Below are 15,748 nucleotides of genomic sequence, written 5' to 3' on the forward strand. Positions count from 1 at the left end.
CCGAATGAACTAATTCCCCGCCAGATTGAATCCTCTACAGAGAAGCCGAATGAACTAATTCCCCGCCAGGTTGACTCCTCTACAGAGTAGCCGATGAACTAATTCCCCGCCATATTAACTCCTCTACAGAGTAGCCGAATGAACTAAATCCCCGCCATATTGACTCCTCTATAGAGTAGCCGAATGAACTAATTCCCCGCCAGGTTGACTCCTCTACAGAGTAGCCGATGAACTAATTCCCCGCCATATTAACTCCTCTACAGAGTAGCCGATGAACTAATTCCCCGCCATATTAACTCCTCTACAGAGAAGCCGAATGAACTAATTCCCCGCCAGATTGAATCCTCTACAGAGAAGCCGAATGAACTAATTCCCCGCCAGATTGAATCCTCTACAGAGAAGCCGAATGAACTAATTCCCCGCCAGGTTGACTCCTCTACAGAGTAGCCGATGAACTAATTCCCCGCCATATTAACTCCTCTACAGAGTAGCCGATGAACTAATTCCCCGCCATATTAACTCCTCTACAGAGAAGCCGAATGAACTAATTCCCCGCCAGATTGAATCCTCTACAGAGAAGCCGAATGAACTAATTCCCCGCCAGGTTGACTCCTCTACAGAGAAGCCGAATGAACTAATTCCCCGCCATATTAACTCCTCTACAGAGTAGCCGAATGAACTAATTCCCCGCCAGGTTGACTCCTCTATAGAGTAGCCGAATCATCTTCTACAAAGAGTAGCCAAATCGATATCTGCAAAGAGTACCCGAACCGGTTTTGCATGATATAACGTCAAAACTGATTTCAATATTAGATTTATATATACATGTATATAAAAAGGGGAAGGGGAAATCGAGGACCAACCTTGGAACAATTTTCACCCTTTGATGGGCTCTTCATGTAAGGTTTATTTTTCAAAAGAAAAGCGTAACAACATCGTAAAGGGCGTGACGTCATTTTGTACATATGTTCATGTAACTAGTCTTCAAATGGAGCCAATTCTACAGTGATTGGTTAAGGTGTATTTTGTTTAACGTCCTATTAGCAGCCATTTAAGGACGTGCCAGGTTTTGGAGGTGGAGGAATGCTAGAGTACCCGGAGAAAAACCACCGACCCTACAGTCAATCACAGCCCTACGTGGGCTTCGAGCTCGCGACCCAGAAGTGGAGGGTTAGGGTCGCGACGAGACACCTTAACTACTCGGCCACCGCGGCCCCTTTTTTACTGAGATGTCGAACTAGGCTTAAATATTTTTATCAACTTATCTTCTTTCTTTTTAGTAAAGTTGTGTCTGATGACCGTGATTGATATGCAAGTACGAATAAAGTACTTAAAATTGCTCACCATCGCAATCGTGAATATGCTTATTGATATATAGCGTAACGATCAGTCTGATGTCTGTATATGCTTGCGTAGATCGTTACTACTGACTAATAAAGAAATGGTTAAATTCTTAAATAAATATCATAAATAACGTTGATTTACAATTCATGTTTGTCTCTTCACTGCGAAATAAGCCATTTTAAACAATACATTGTACGTTCTACATCAATAACAATAGGCCGTTACCCGCCCTTAGATGTCCTACATCTGAACACTCCTGGACTAACAGCAGGATTATCAAACTAAGAACGTGTCAACATTTGTTTTAAATTTCTAGGTTGTCGTCTACTATGTTAAATAACGTGATTATTAAAATGTGTCTCATACGGCTGTTTTTTGCTTCAACACCTCATGTTGCGCGGATTCATACAGTTTGCAAACAAAATTGGTTTCATACCCCGATGAAACTAAACAAATAATTAACATCAACGCTTATAATTAATTTTTGAAAATGATTTTCTAATTTAAAACATGTTTTATGTACAATTTTACTGGTTTTAAATGGGATTATTTTTCTCAAATCAATACGCAACGTCAATTGTCGTATTGTGACGTCACATTTTTCGCGCCATTCTCGGAATTTCTTTCATAAAAGAATGAAAAGAATTTTTCGACCAATCACATTTGAGTATTTACCATGAAAACAAAGAAAAATTAATTATACCACTACGAAAAAAAATTCCGAGAATGGGGCGAAAAGTATGACGTCACAATACGGCAATTGACGTTGCGTATTGATTTGAGAAAAATAATCCCATATAAAACCAGTAAAATTGTACATAAAACATGTTTTAAATAAGAAAATTATTTTCAAAAATTAATAATAAGCGTTGATGTCAATTGTTTTTTAGTTTCATAGGGGTATGAAACAAATTATTTCATGCCCCGATGAAACTAAAAAAAAAAGACATCAATGCTTAAATAAATATGATATAGATAATAAGCTTTCAGTCAAACATTCTACGATAATGAACAGTAAGTCTATATTTTGATTTGTATTTTAAAGAAAGTTCCTCTGGGCCACAAGGGTACAAGTAAAACGACTATGAACCATTTTAAATTTGTCCATTTGCCATCTCGCATTTTCCCTTAATGAGTAAAACTCACATTTGTAGCATATGTGGCATTGTCTATACGGTAGAATTACGTCACAAATCTTCAGCTCACATCACTTTGATGACATATGCGTGTCTCCAAAAAAACTTATCGTTCTCTGTGAAAAAACCCCAAAAACAAACAAACAAAAAAACGCAAATACATCAAATATGAGTCCTTCTAAGCATGTAGTCGTTAGATCCACAACATTAGTTACGACAAAATTGCCCGCTAGTCATGCGCAGTGGGGTGTTACATGTGTAACTCATGGATATTCCACACAGGGTAGTACTTTCGGAAGGCTTTGGTCCTTTACATTTGCTCCGCTGCAATCAGTAGTGACGCTGGCTTTGTTACTCAAGCCCGATTCAGAATCAGCCGAGGCAATGTAACTTGAGGGCAGCTTTCTTCGACTGTTGTACGAACTCATTTTGGACCCATATCCTTGTAGATAGTTGGTCCCTCTGCAGTAAAACAGATCTGCCAGTCCGCTCCGGAACTGCTTCGAAGTTGTTACGTAGAGTACGAAGTTAATGGCGTAGTTTACCTGTTCCAAAATCTGCGTGACGTCCCTGAAGATGAGAAAGCCGTTTGGATTCTGACCGAATGCCCTTACGCCAATCAAAAATGAAAAGAGGTGCAAGAAGGTAACCGGTAAGATCAGGATGATAAAGGCTGTAACAATCCCCAGTAACATGAACGTGATTCGGGTTTCGTCTTGTTTGTTCTTCTGACTTGCAATCGCCTTCCTTTTTTTCTTATGATCCAAAAGTTTCTTGATGATGAGAGGGGTCAGTATTACCATGATAGCGGTCGGTATGAAGGAATACAAGTTGCATCCCCCGATGAGAAATCGCCCAAACATATCCTTGTCCCCGGGGTCGTTAGCGTCGTAACCGTCTGGGTGACATCGTCCGTTCACGATGGATGACCACTGGCCCCAAACGGCGTTGTATGTCCCGATTACGACATAAACCGTACTGATGGACAATAAGGTATTCCTCTGGGTGCAAATCACCTTAGCACGAAAGGGGAACCAGACAGCAATGAATCGCTCAATGCAGAGCAAGACCACGAACCATGATGACGTCATTTTGCTCGTTCTAAACAGGAAAAAGTAAATCTTGCAGCCGATATCAGAGAGAGCTCTTAAGTCTATCCCGGTCATCTTGATAACGAAGATTTTGTTGAATGGCTGTGTCAAAAGTAAAAGTGTGTCGGAAAGGGCAAGCGCTATCAGGAGAAGGCGCGAGGTGAGGTGGGCGTATCGTCGGCTGGTCATGATGATAATCGTGAGTGTGTTTCCTGTCAGGCCAAATATCAGCATCGTCGGTAACAGGACGTAGTTGGCATGTTGTAGAACCTCGAGGATATTCAGCAGAATATCGTTCCCTCCGACGGGAGGCACTTCCGTCGACGTGTTCTGGCTATCATTTTCGAGGTTCCCTACAGTTGTGATGGACTGGTTGAGTTGGTTCTCGTTTGTCTCGTTAAATACCGAGAGTATGGAATTGTTGCCAAATGCTTCCATAGTATCTGAAAATGAAAAATAAATTTACTTTAAAGAATGACTGCCTCCAAGTCAGTGACGTCATCTTAAACGTACACAAGAAAGTTAGGATGGGTAGTGTTCACGCTCATCAAAAACAACTATTATCAAGTATATATCACGTAAATGGAATCATGGAAATGAAATTTGGAATTTAATAGACTATTCTATTGATATGGTAGCTAATTATAAATCTGACAATATTTTAATTACAGGTGATTTTAATGAAAATCAGTTAGCTACTAATTTGCATCATATCAGTGACATAATGTATCGATATAATTTCATTCAATTTGTTGACGAACCTACTCATTTTACAGAACACTCTTCCTCTCGTTTAGATATATTTATGACAAATGATATAAATGTTATAAAGGAAGTTGTTGTGGGCGAATCCTTTTTACCTGCTGAGACAAGATAACACTGTCCTATTTACACTTTTTTAGATATTGGTCTTAATACTTTTAATATGAGTATCGAAAGGCATTTTTGGTTATATAAGAATGGTGATTATAAAATGTTTTGTGATAGATTGAATGATATAGACTGGATAAGTCCACTTGAAAATTTAACAATTGATGAATTCGCTGGGTTTTTTTAATTCCACAATTTTGAATATTGCAAAAGGATGTATTCCTAATAAAACTGTAACAATAAGGCAAAATGAACCACTATGGGTGCATAATGAAGTTAGAAAATTAATAAGGGTTCGGAAACGATTACTATCGGAAAGCTAAAAGTGCACAAAATCCATATCATTGGCTACAATTTAAACAGACAAGAAATAAATGTATTGATGCTATTAGGAGAGCAAAAAATGAACATATTTTAAAATTAACCGTTATATGAAATGTATGTCTACATCGACACGAGACTGGTGGAAATTGATTAACACTTTTACAAATTTTTCAGCCAAAACATCTCATATACCAAAGCTGATACATAATAATATATACTATGGAGATAATAAACAAAAAGCAGATATTTTTAATACCTACTTTATTAGTCAATCTACTATTGATGACTCTAATATAACACTACTCTGTAATGTAAATACCCCTGATAAAAAAACTTGAAAATATTAATATTACTGAACAAGATGTTGAAGATGCAATCAATATGTTAGATATTTCCAAAGCTTCTGGTCCAGATAAAATGAGTCCAAGAATAATCAAGGCAGCAAAGACACAGTCTGTTATTTCAATTCTGGCCAAATTATTTAAAGAGGCTTACCCGCAGACGGACCGGTAAACGGCACATCTCCGATCACTAAATAAACTTCAGTACACGTTTCTATGTGACAAAATTAGAGGCTTTCCGACTTTATTTCTTGAAAACAATTACAGAATATGTTTTTAAAAGACGTTTTAAAACTCAACCTGAGAGGGAAATGTATGGAATATAACGGCAAATCTTCTTTGTAAATCGCCGCTGCCTTTGAAGTTATCACTGTGCGGCACTGTGCACGTGCTTGTTTCTTTGATGTGTCAATCAAATTAGACTTATTGCGGGTTGCGATTAAATAAATAATATTTAAAACAAGGTTTTAATATCACTTTTCAGCGTTTTATAAGGAAAATAAAATGAAAAGCTCAACAATTCCAACAATCTGTCATGTGTAAAAAATCTTTTTCTATTAGCCATTTTTTCTGATCTCTCTGCGGGCAAGCCTCTTTAACAAGTCCATCGATTGTAGTATATATCCCTCTTTATGGAAAATAGCGAATGTTACACCAGTTTTTAAGAAAGGTGATAAAACTACTGTTTCAAATTATAGACCCATATCCTTGATAAGTATTGTTGGCAAATTAATGGAAAGGTGTATTTTCAAACACGTTTACAATTTTTTTAGAGATACCCATTTTTTTTTTTACAAATTGTCAATCAGGCTTCACACCTGGGGATTCTGCAACAAATCAATTGCTAGACATTACAAATGATATTGGGAGGACTTTAGACTAGCTTGGTGTGAAAATTATTTATCAGGCAGAAGTGAAAGGGTTGTAATAAATGGTATTTCTTCGGAAACTCAAAATATCAAAGCAGGTGTACCTCAAGGTTCAATATTAGGACCTCTTTTCTTTCTCGTATACATAAATGATATTATGAATGACATACTTAGGGGTATTTATATCTGACGATGGTACATGGCATAAACATGTTGATTATATATTGAAAAAAGTATCACCAAGACTAGCAGTATTAAGAAATTTAAAAAACACCCTTGATAGGAATTCTCTCCAAACAATATATTTTGCTTTTATTAGACCTATTTTGGAATATTCTGATATTGTCTGGGATAATTTACCAAATTACTTGTATCAAAATTTAGAAAACATTCAAATAGAAGCAGCAAGAATAGTTACAGGTGCTACAAAATTGTCTAGTGTAAATCTATTGTATAAAGATGTGGGCTGGGAAAAATTATCTAAAAGACGGGAAAATCACAAAATTGTACAGTTTCATAAAATGTAATAGGCATAATACACGAAATTCAAATAATTTACTCTCAATTAATTGCAAAACTCAGTTTTACAAAACCTCATTCTTAATGCCTCAATACAGTTATGGAATTCGTTACCAGTTGATATTCGGGAAAATCCGTCTGTCAGTATAATCAAAGGCTTTTTACAAAAGGACAAACTAATAATCCCCAGTTATTTTAACATTGGAAATAGAAATCTTCAAATCTTACATACAAGATTAAGGCTCAAATGTAGTAATCTTAAACAACATTTATGCATAAGAAATTTAGAGGAAAGTCCATTATGTTCTTGTGGGTTAGTAGAAAGTACTTACCATTTTTTACTATCGTGTGACAAGTACAACATTATCAGACAAAATACCTTATTTCAGTTTGATATAATATTAACTGAAAAAACTTTGCTATGGGGAAATGATACTTATTCAATACAGGAAAATGATCAAATATTCTTGACAGTACAAAATTATATTAAGTTAAGTAAACGTTTTAGCTGATATTTTTTAACCCATTGCGTCATCTATCGAATGTATAATGACATACATTTATACGTAGCTATATTAGGCAACTTTATTTACAGGTGACACTGTTGTTTATTTCTACTATTAATTCTAGTCACCACATGTACGTATATATGTATATTGGTTTTAATTGTAACCAATAAATATCATTATTTCATTTCATATTGATGTAAGGTGTTCCAGTTCGAGGTTTATATTTGCCTTTGTATGTACATGGGAAAGGAATTAATATAAGCTCTAAGCTTGTTTTCCCATCCCATAAAAAATATTTGTATATGTATTGATTATTTTGATTAATGAATAAAATGTTGTTTAAACTATATTACGTAAGACTTATTGTGATTCCACAAAGTCGAATTAATAATACTAACGAATCGTAATTCTAGATCAAAACTGATTAAAACACTGGTGGTTATAATTACCCTAGCATCAATTAGTGGTTATGTCATGGTTTTAATATTCAATTTGTTTATTGACCTTGAACTTTACAGCTCATCAGTACAAACATGTATAACAATTCATACACTGTTCACTTGGCGGGCACTGCATAATAGCAGTGTAGAACAAAGAAACTAAATTGTGTAGAGAATGGACAATTCAAAATTAATAACAGTCGGTGTTTTGGAAATGAATAATGGTACCTGTAAAGTGCGAAAAGAAAGCAAAACTTTTTATTTATTTATTTTGTTTAAATTTTTCCAATGTTTTCATATTTCGTTTCGTTTGATTTCGTTTCGTTTCGTTTCGTTTTGCTTTTGTTTCGCACTTTACAGGTACCCAATGAATAACAGCCCGGCCTGTTTGCAATAAAATTACTACCTAGAGAAAACTAGAACAAAATGTATATTGTTCGGCACGTGCGATGGAGAGTTTCTTGGCGCGTTATTGATTCCTCCGTATATAGTTAAGTGTGAATGAACTAAGGTAGCACACCACAGTAAGACAGCCTGGCCATGGGCAATTTTTTTGTTAAGCAAATAACTCCTGTATTATGATATGTATAAAAAATGAAAAAATAAATGTACACTATAATTGGTATATCCAGTATGAAGTAGTACATACAGGCTTCACATTTATTAAAACAAAAATCAATAAATTGGTTCCGGATTTTAAATATCCGGATTTTCCGAACGTGTGTTTACACAGGAAATTTAGTTTTGCCTACAGCGCAAAATGGAAGCCCACAGAAATGGTAAGATAGCGGAAAAACTTAATTTACAACATATGTCCAAACAAGATTAATTCTGTCTTTGGGATAGAGATATTTGATTTTAAATAGGTTTCAGAAAAAAAAATTGTGTAGAGAATTGTGCCATTTTGGGTCAAATATCATAATATTTTGCAATTTTTGAGAATTTTTTAAGCTGTTACCATGGTATTCACAGCTCTAAAAATCACAGAAAATATCAGTTTACTTATCCTTCAGAGCTCTATTAAAATTGCAAATGTTGTACAGATTTCAAATATATATACTTTATTAGAGGTTATATGTAAGGTTAACTGGCAATGTTTACATATCTAAAGCATGTGCCATATTTTTCAGAATTTGGCATTTTTACTGTACACTGCTACCTATATCTGAAGGTTCTGGACAGCAATGTGAGAAATACACAAACGATAGCAAAGCCGATTAAAGAAAACCAAACATAAGTAACTAACGTTATTTGTTAATATAGTATTTTCCTAGTTTGTATTCATATCGCATATAACCCGTATCTGAGGGAAGATAACATTATATTTACATTTGTCTGGCATTGATGTACGTTTAAATGCCATCCATCACGCGCTAAACTTTTCAACGTATTAATACAACACAAACCGGAACTACAATATCAAGTATAATTAAGTTTAACGACTAATTATTTTGTCTACATTATTTGTTGTAAAAAATATGCCATTTGCGCATTACGTTGATAATAAAATGATTAATAAAATTGACTTTCTTTTTAAATTTTCCATGTACTATTTTGTTTGCCAAAAAGCACGCGACCATGTTCCGGCTGTTCCAACGACTGGCAAAAAATCTGCTGACTGTCGGTAAGGCGGGAATTATGAATTGTAAATATGAATTATAGCATTTAAAAAAAAATTTAAAAAAAAGTAAAAGGAATGTAAATATAAGCGTTGAACTGTTTTTGTATGGTTTTTATTATCTATGTGTGCTCACGCACATTATGTTGTTTGCTTGCAAGCTCTGGCATTCAAATAGATTATAAATACCATACAAAGACCAGCCAAGATTCGGGGGAATACGTCTTCCGAGTACGAGGTCCCCCTTGGGACAGAAAAATAAGGAGGTTTCGAAAGCAGAACAGAGATTAAAGCGAAATCCCGGCAACATCAGAAATCATCTTAATTGTACATACACTAATATAGACAGTCTCCCAAACAAATTAGATGAGTTAAAATCGAGGATCTCTGAACAAAGTATCACTGATATCATTGGAATCACCGAAGTATATCCCAAAAATTATAGGTATCTACCAAGCAAAGCTGAACTTGATATAGCAGGTTACGACCTTTTCCTTAACGAAAATTCACCAAGTAGACACAGAGGTGTCGGTTTGTACATAAAAACAGATCACTGTGGAGTAGAAGTTAACATGGGAACGGCATTCAAAGAAAGTATATGGGTAAAAATAAAGTTGTCGGGTAACGGCTGTCTCCTGGCTATATGTATATATAAGAGCCCGAACTCAACAGAAAATAATATTGAAGAACTTCGTAATTTTTTAAACAAGGTATCGTCCACAAAATGTTATAGTCACTTACTCACTTACTCATCATCTACCGAAAATAGATTGGAATTCCTGGTCATCAACCAACGATAAAGAAATGATAATTTCATCGAGTGTTTAAGGGATAACTTTCTATATCAACACACCACAAATTTCACAAGGAGTAGGGAAGGGAATGAACCTAGTATTTTAGATCTTTTAATAACAAATGAAGAGGAAATGATCAGAGACATACACTACAACAGTCCGATAGGCAGCAGTGACCATCTTGTTTTAAATTTAAATTTCTACTGTGAACAATCTCCCACATTGAACGAAACTCTGCGTTTAAAATATGAAAAGGGTGAATACGAAAAGATGAAAGATGATATTCCAAGAGAATGGCATGGAATCCTTCAAGGAAATGTAGAGGAAATGTATCAAACCTTCACCTCAATTATTGAGACTAGTACCAATAAATACATACCTAAAGCGAAACTGAAAAAATCTGAAACATCTAGAAAAGGAGAACTACCCTTGAGTGAAAATATAAGGAAATTAATCAACAAGAAGCATCGAACATGGCAACGATATATGGAAACGAAAGATGAAGATAAACACAGAGACTATTGTAAAGCTCGAAATAAGTTAAAATGGGAAATACGGAAAGCAAGAAGAGAAATGGAAAAAAGGATAGCAGAGGATATAAAATGCCACCCGAAACGGTTTTGGAAGTATGTCAACTCGAAAAGAAAAGTAAAATCAGGAATATCAGATTTAAAAGGTCTTAATGGGGATAACAATCAAATGGCAGTTACGGATGGCGACAAAGCAGAAGTTTTAGCAAAATTCTTCAGCAGCGTGTTTACACAAGAACCACAAGGAGATCTACCAGAATTTAAGCCTAGAAATATAACCTTCCCTTTTGAGGACATTATCGTTAATTCTCAACTCGTAGAAAAACTACTTTCAAATTTAAATGAAAATAAGTCTCAAGGCCCAGACAATATGAATCCAAGAGTGTTGAAGGAATTACGAAAAAATATAAGCGAACCCGTGGCCGATCTATTCAACAAATCTCTATCAGATGGAAAGCTACCGCAAGCATGGAAAGAAGCGAATATTACGGCAATCTTTAAAAAGGGAGCAAAGTCTGATCCTGGAAACTATAGACCAGTGAGTTTAACTAGTATAATTGTGAAGACACTCGAAAAGCTAGTAAGGGATAGTATTGTTAAACATATGGACAAAAATGATTTATTAAGCTCTAAACAGTTCGGCTTTATATCAGGCAGATCAACCCAACTCCAGCTACTTACAGTACTCGAGGAATGGACAGATATAATAGACAAAGGCGGTCAACTCGATGTTATATATATGGATTTCATGAAGGCCTTTGACAAAGTACCACATCAACGTTTATTAAAGAAATTAACAGGATACGGAATTAGTAAAAAGATTGTTAAATGGATTGAGGACTTCCTTAGTAATCGTTGCCAACGTGTAATTGTCAAAGGCAAATCATCGAAAACTTACCCAGTAATCAGCGGTATTCCCCAAGGAAGTGTACTAGATCCAATACTGTTTGTAATATATATAAATGATCTTCCTGAAATAACAGCTTCCCAGTCGCCATTATTTGCAGATGACACTAAACTATACAGGCAGATAAACAGCAATGATGATGTTCAAATACTTCAAAATGATCTGGACAAACTTCAAATTTGGTCAAATACATGGCTACTGAAATTTCACCCAAAGAAGTGTAAAGTTCTCTCAATTAAATCTTCTGAGAAAAGACAATACTACATGTCAGGACCGGGTGAAGAAAAATTTCAACTAGAAAACATTACGTGTGAGAAGGATATTGGTGTCATGATCGACGAAGATCTGAACTTTAAAAAACACATACAATTAAGTGTCAACAAAGCAAATAGCATAGTTGGATTGATACGGAGATCATTTGTGTATTTAGATGAATCAATGTTTACATTACTATTTAAAGCACTAGTAAGGCCCCATCTTGAATATGCTGCGAGCGTCTGGAACCCTTTCAGAATTAACGATATTGATCTGATTGAAAATGTGCAGAGGAGGGCAACTAAACTCATCCCAGGACTTAAAACGCTATCGTATTCGGAACGTTTGGAAAGATTAAATCTTCCAACACTTTCACATCGGAGAACTAGAGGAGATGTCATCAATGTTTTTAAAATAATGAACAATATATATGATAGTCGAGTAACGAAAAACTTTTTCCAAATGGATAATAACAACAGAACTAGAGGTCACTCCCAGAAAATTTTCAAAAAACGATGTCGACGGGATGCAAGGAAACACTTCTTTAGCTATCGAATTGTTGATCTCTGGAACAGTCTTCCCCAACATGTCATAAATGCAGAAATGTTTATCAGTTTGAAATCGTGTTGGACAATTATTGGAAAAATAACCGGTTTATATATAAAGAACAATAATCTACAAATGTTACATGTACATTGCACCGGACTGATATTATTTAATTATTATTTCTTTGTAATTTACTGGATATGGATATAGAGGCTTTCAGCCTGCGTCCATAATGTTTCCTAATAAATCTAATAAATCCTAATAAAGACAGTTCAATGCTTAAATAATGCGCCTCGTCAGGTTGCTCAAACGGCTAGGATTCAATTTAGCTACCAGAGCGTTCAAATGCAAGGCTATAGTAATTGACTGAGCATACGAGAAATTGAAAAAAAGTATCAAGAATTGAAAAAAAAAAAAAAATTGGAAAGACGTTGGATGTCTAGTATAAAACTAATTTTTAGTTTAAACTTTATTTTATTGTTGTAAATTGAAATTGTACATACATTATATAAAACACGAAGAAATCAGAAACGAGTACTTGGTACTTATGCAAATCCGTCTCCTGTTTAAAGATAGCTATAATGAAACAGTGCTGATGTTACTTAATCAAACTTTTTCTTATTTCTTAAATATCTATAGTCTCTCATAACTCTTTTAGAGTGGCTTTCGTGATGAAATTTTATTTGATTTTCCATATGCATGTAGAGCAATATTTTTATGTAATTACGAGAGGTGAGAAATCTGTATCTGTAAATAAAACGTTTTGTCGGAGCTACCTCATCAGTCGCTTTTGTTGGTTTGTTTTTCGTCCTATTAACAGCCAGGGCCATTTAAGGACGTGCCAGGTTTTGGAGGTGGAGGAAAGCCGGAGTTCCCGGAGAAAAACCACCGGCCTACGGTCAGTACATGGCAACTGCCCCATGTAGGTTTCGAACTCGCAACCCAGTGGTGGAGGGCTAGTGTTAAAGTGTCGGTACACCTTCACCACTCGGCCACCGAGGCCCCCTAACCTATAATGAAACAGTGCTGATAATTGCATATGTACAATATATACATAATGTGCTTTTATTTCATTTTTGCGAGTTAACTTTAGAAAATTAACTGATAAAACATATATTTTTACTGCAGTGATAAGCAGTGAAAACATAAGATTTTGGAGTGAAAATATATAAGTATAAGTGTTTGCATTGTAAATATTGACGCTAGTTTTAATCAATTTAGCAATGTTCAGAAGCTGCATTATGTTCTTTCAAACATTCTCTGTGCTAAATTCTGTGCCAAAGCCTTATGTGATATTTAAATCGCCGAAGAAATTTAATGTACCATTGCTTTTTTTTTACTTTCTTGAGACTGATATTTTTTTTAATTGATGTATAGTTTTTGTTGATGTTACTTAAGAAAACTTTTTCTTATTTCTTAAATATCTATAGTCGCTCATAACTCTTTTAGAGTGGCTTTCGTGATGAAATTTTATTTGATTTTCCATATGCATGTAGAGCAATATTTGTTATGTAATTACGAAAGGTGAGAATTTCATAAAATATCTGTATCTGTAAATAAAACGTTTTGTCGGAGCTACTTCATCAGTCGCTTTTGTTGGTTTGTTTTTCGTCCTACATTATTAAGGACGTGCCAGATTTTGGAGGTGGAGGAAAGCCGGAGTACCCGGAGAAAAACCACCGGCCTACAGTCAGTACCTGGCAACTGCCCCGCGTAGGTTTCGAACCCATAACCCAGTGGTGAAGGGCTAGTGATAAAGTGTCGGGACACCTTAACCACTCGGCCACCGCGGCCCCTTCATCAGTCGCTTCGGTTTGTGCGCAATAATACCAAACGAACTACGTTTTACTATCATTAAATATCTATATCCAGCTACCCTGTTTACATAATTGCGAAAATATTGTTTAAGGAATCAATAAACACGAAATGGAGCTTATAAGTGTCTTTTATCATTCTTAATAACATTTAAAGTGTGGAACTATATTCAGTAGTGTATTAATATGTTGAAATGCGCACTTATTTCGATGAGCTTGATTACTCAATCGGTTGTCATTTCGACGGATTGGTCTAGCTAGCAGGCAGGTAAAGAAAAAATTAGATAAAAGTATTTTAAGGCCTTTTCGAAATATAATTAAAAGAGAATTTAATGGTTTGTCGTTTAATATCAAATATGTTCATATCATCATCATAAGTCCTTATTACTTTCGGTCATGTATATTCATTTCATCATTTCTGTTATACGGGAAAAGACGGTTATGAGTTTTATACTTGTGTCTAATCCCATTTGTGTTTTGACAAATAAAATACGTTTAAATCAATTACTCTTTCACGAGTAAGACATATTTTCATATATTTTCACGATTGTGTATATTTTAAATTTAGCTGCAAACCATTGAATATTCTCTGTATGATTGTGAGCCATGTATCCATAACATATATTAGTCAAAAAATCTAATTGGGATTAACAGCAAATAAAAATTCATCGAAAAATATAGAAAATAATACATGGTACTTACAGAGGGTATGTTTTATCAATAACATTATTAAATAGGATTATTTAAGAGACAAATTTGCAGAATTTTGTGAAAATATCCATATTTATGTTAACCATAGTCTGATAGGAAAATGCTATACGCAAGTGTACAGGGAAGAACGGACACGATTTTGATTCAGAAAACATGTTAATCATCAAATATTCTTATAATTATTAGATTAGATTAATTCTAGTAAAAAGGAAGCCCAGGAATTATGTGAATGATTAATTGAAAATTAAGTTAAATTTACTGCCGAATATAGATGGAATCAACATTTCAACATTGATGAAGATACATGGGAGAAAAAAAATGGAAAAAATACGCAATATCTGTTTTATATATGTACCAGTTCTCGGCTACAATGGGTACAATATAGAAAAAAATTGCATAATTCTAATTGTAAATACTATTTTCATTTAAAATTTGCGACTTTAATAACAACCTGTGCACCTTTGGTAAAATCCATCATTATTTATTTATTTACTTATTTATTTATTATTTATTTATTTATTATTTATTTATTTATTTTTATTTATTTATTTATTTATTTATCATTTATTTATATTTATTTATCTGTTTATTTATTATTTATTTATTCATTTATATGTTATTTATGTTTGTACATCTGTAGGTCGGTGCATGACTGTCATTGACTTATAATTGTATAATACTATTGGTTTACTATGTTATTTATCAAAAATACATGTACTTAATTTAAACAACAATCATGAACAGTTTGCGACGTAGCATGCATTATATAAAAATATGATTTAGATATAAATCCAAATATACGAAACGAAATGACACATCATTTAATGTCACTGTTTTATGTATAACAACACCAGAGAACAAAATTGAGATCTTACCTTATGTGGTGTCGGATTGTCTCGGAGCAGGTGAGCATCTGGACGCACACTTTTATTGTGATCAAGTGTGACGTTTTCTTTCTGCTTTCACAGAAAAAAAAACTCAGCTAATCACAGTGCAGCATATACCTTACACACCTACGCGACTGCCTGATGACAGATATTGTTGACAGGAACGTTGACGTCGTTAATTAGGATACGACACTAATAAAGACCGTATCATCAGCACTTGTATTATCTGGTAATTAACACCCA

At 34.5% G+C, this 15,748-nt stretch overlaps 1 protein-coding gene across 1 annotated transcript; it reads right to left on the minus strand.

The window, feature by feature from the left end:
- Nucleotides 1-2,255: 2,255 nt before the first annotated feature.
- Nucleotides 2,256-15,538, minus strand: LOC117341340 (growth hormone secretagogue receptor type 1-like). Its single transcript, XM_033903200.1, has 2 exons — nt 15,494-15,538; nt 2,256-4,014 (listed from the first exon to the last, which is right to left on the minus strand). Exon 2 carries the CDS (start codon nt 4,007-4,009, stop codon nt 2,744-2,746), a length of 1,266 nt encoding a protein of 421 aa, XP_033759091.1. The 5' UTR covers nt 4,010-4,014; nt 15,494-15,538; the 3' UTR covers nt 2,256-2,743.
- Between the last annotated feature and the right edge of the window lie 210 nt (nt 15,539-15,748).

The sequence above is a fragment of the Pecten maximus genome, chromosome 13 (genome assembly GCF_902652985.1).
Source record: "Pecten maximus chromosome 13, xPecMax1.1, whole genome shotgun sequence".
NCBI classification, from domain to species: domain Eukaryota; kingdom Metazoa; phylum Mollusca; class Bivalvia; order Pectinida; family Pectinidae; genus Pecten; species Pecten maximus.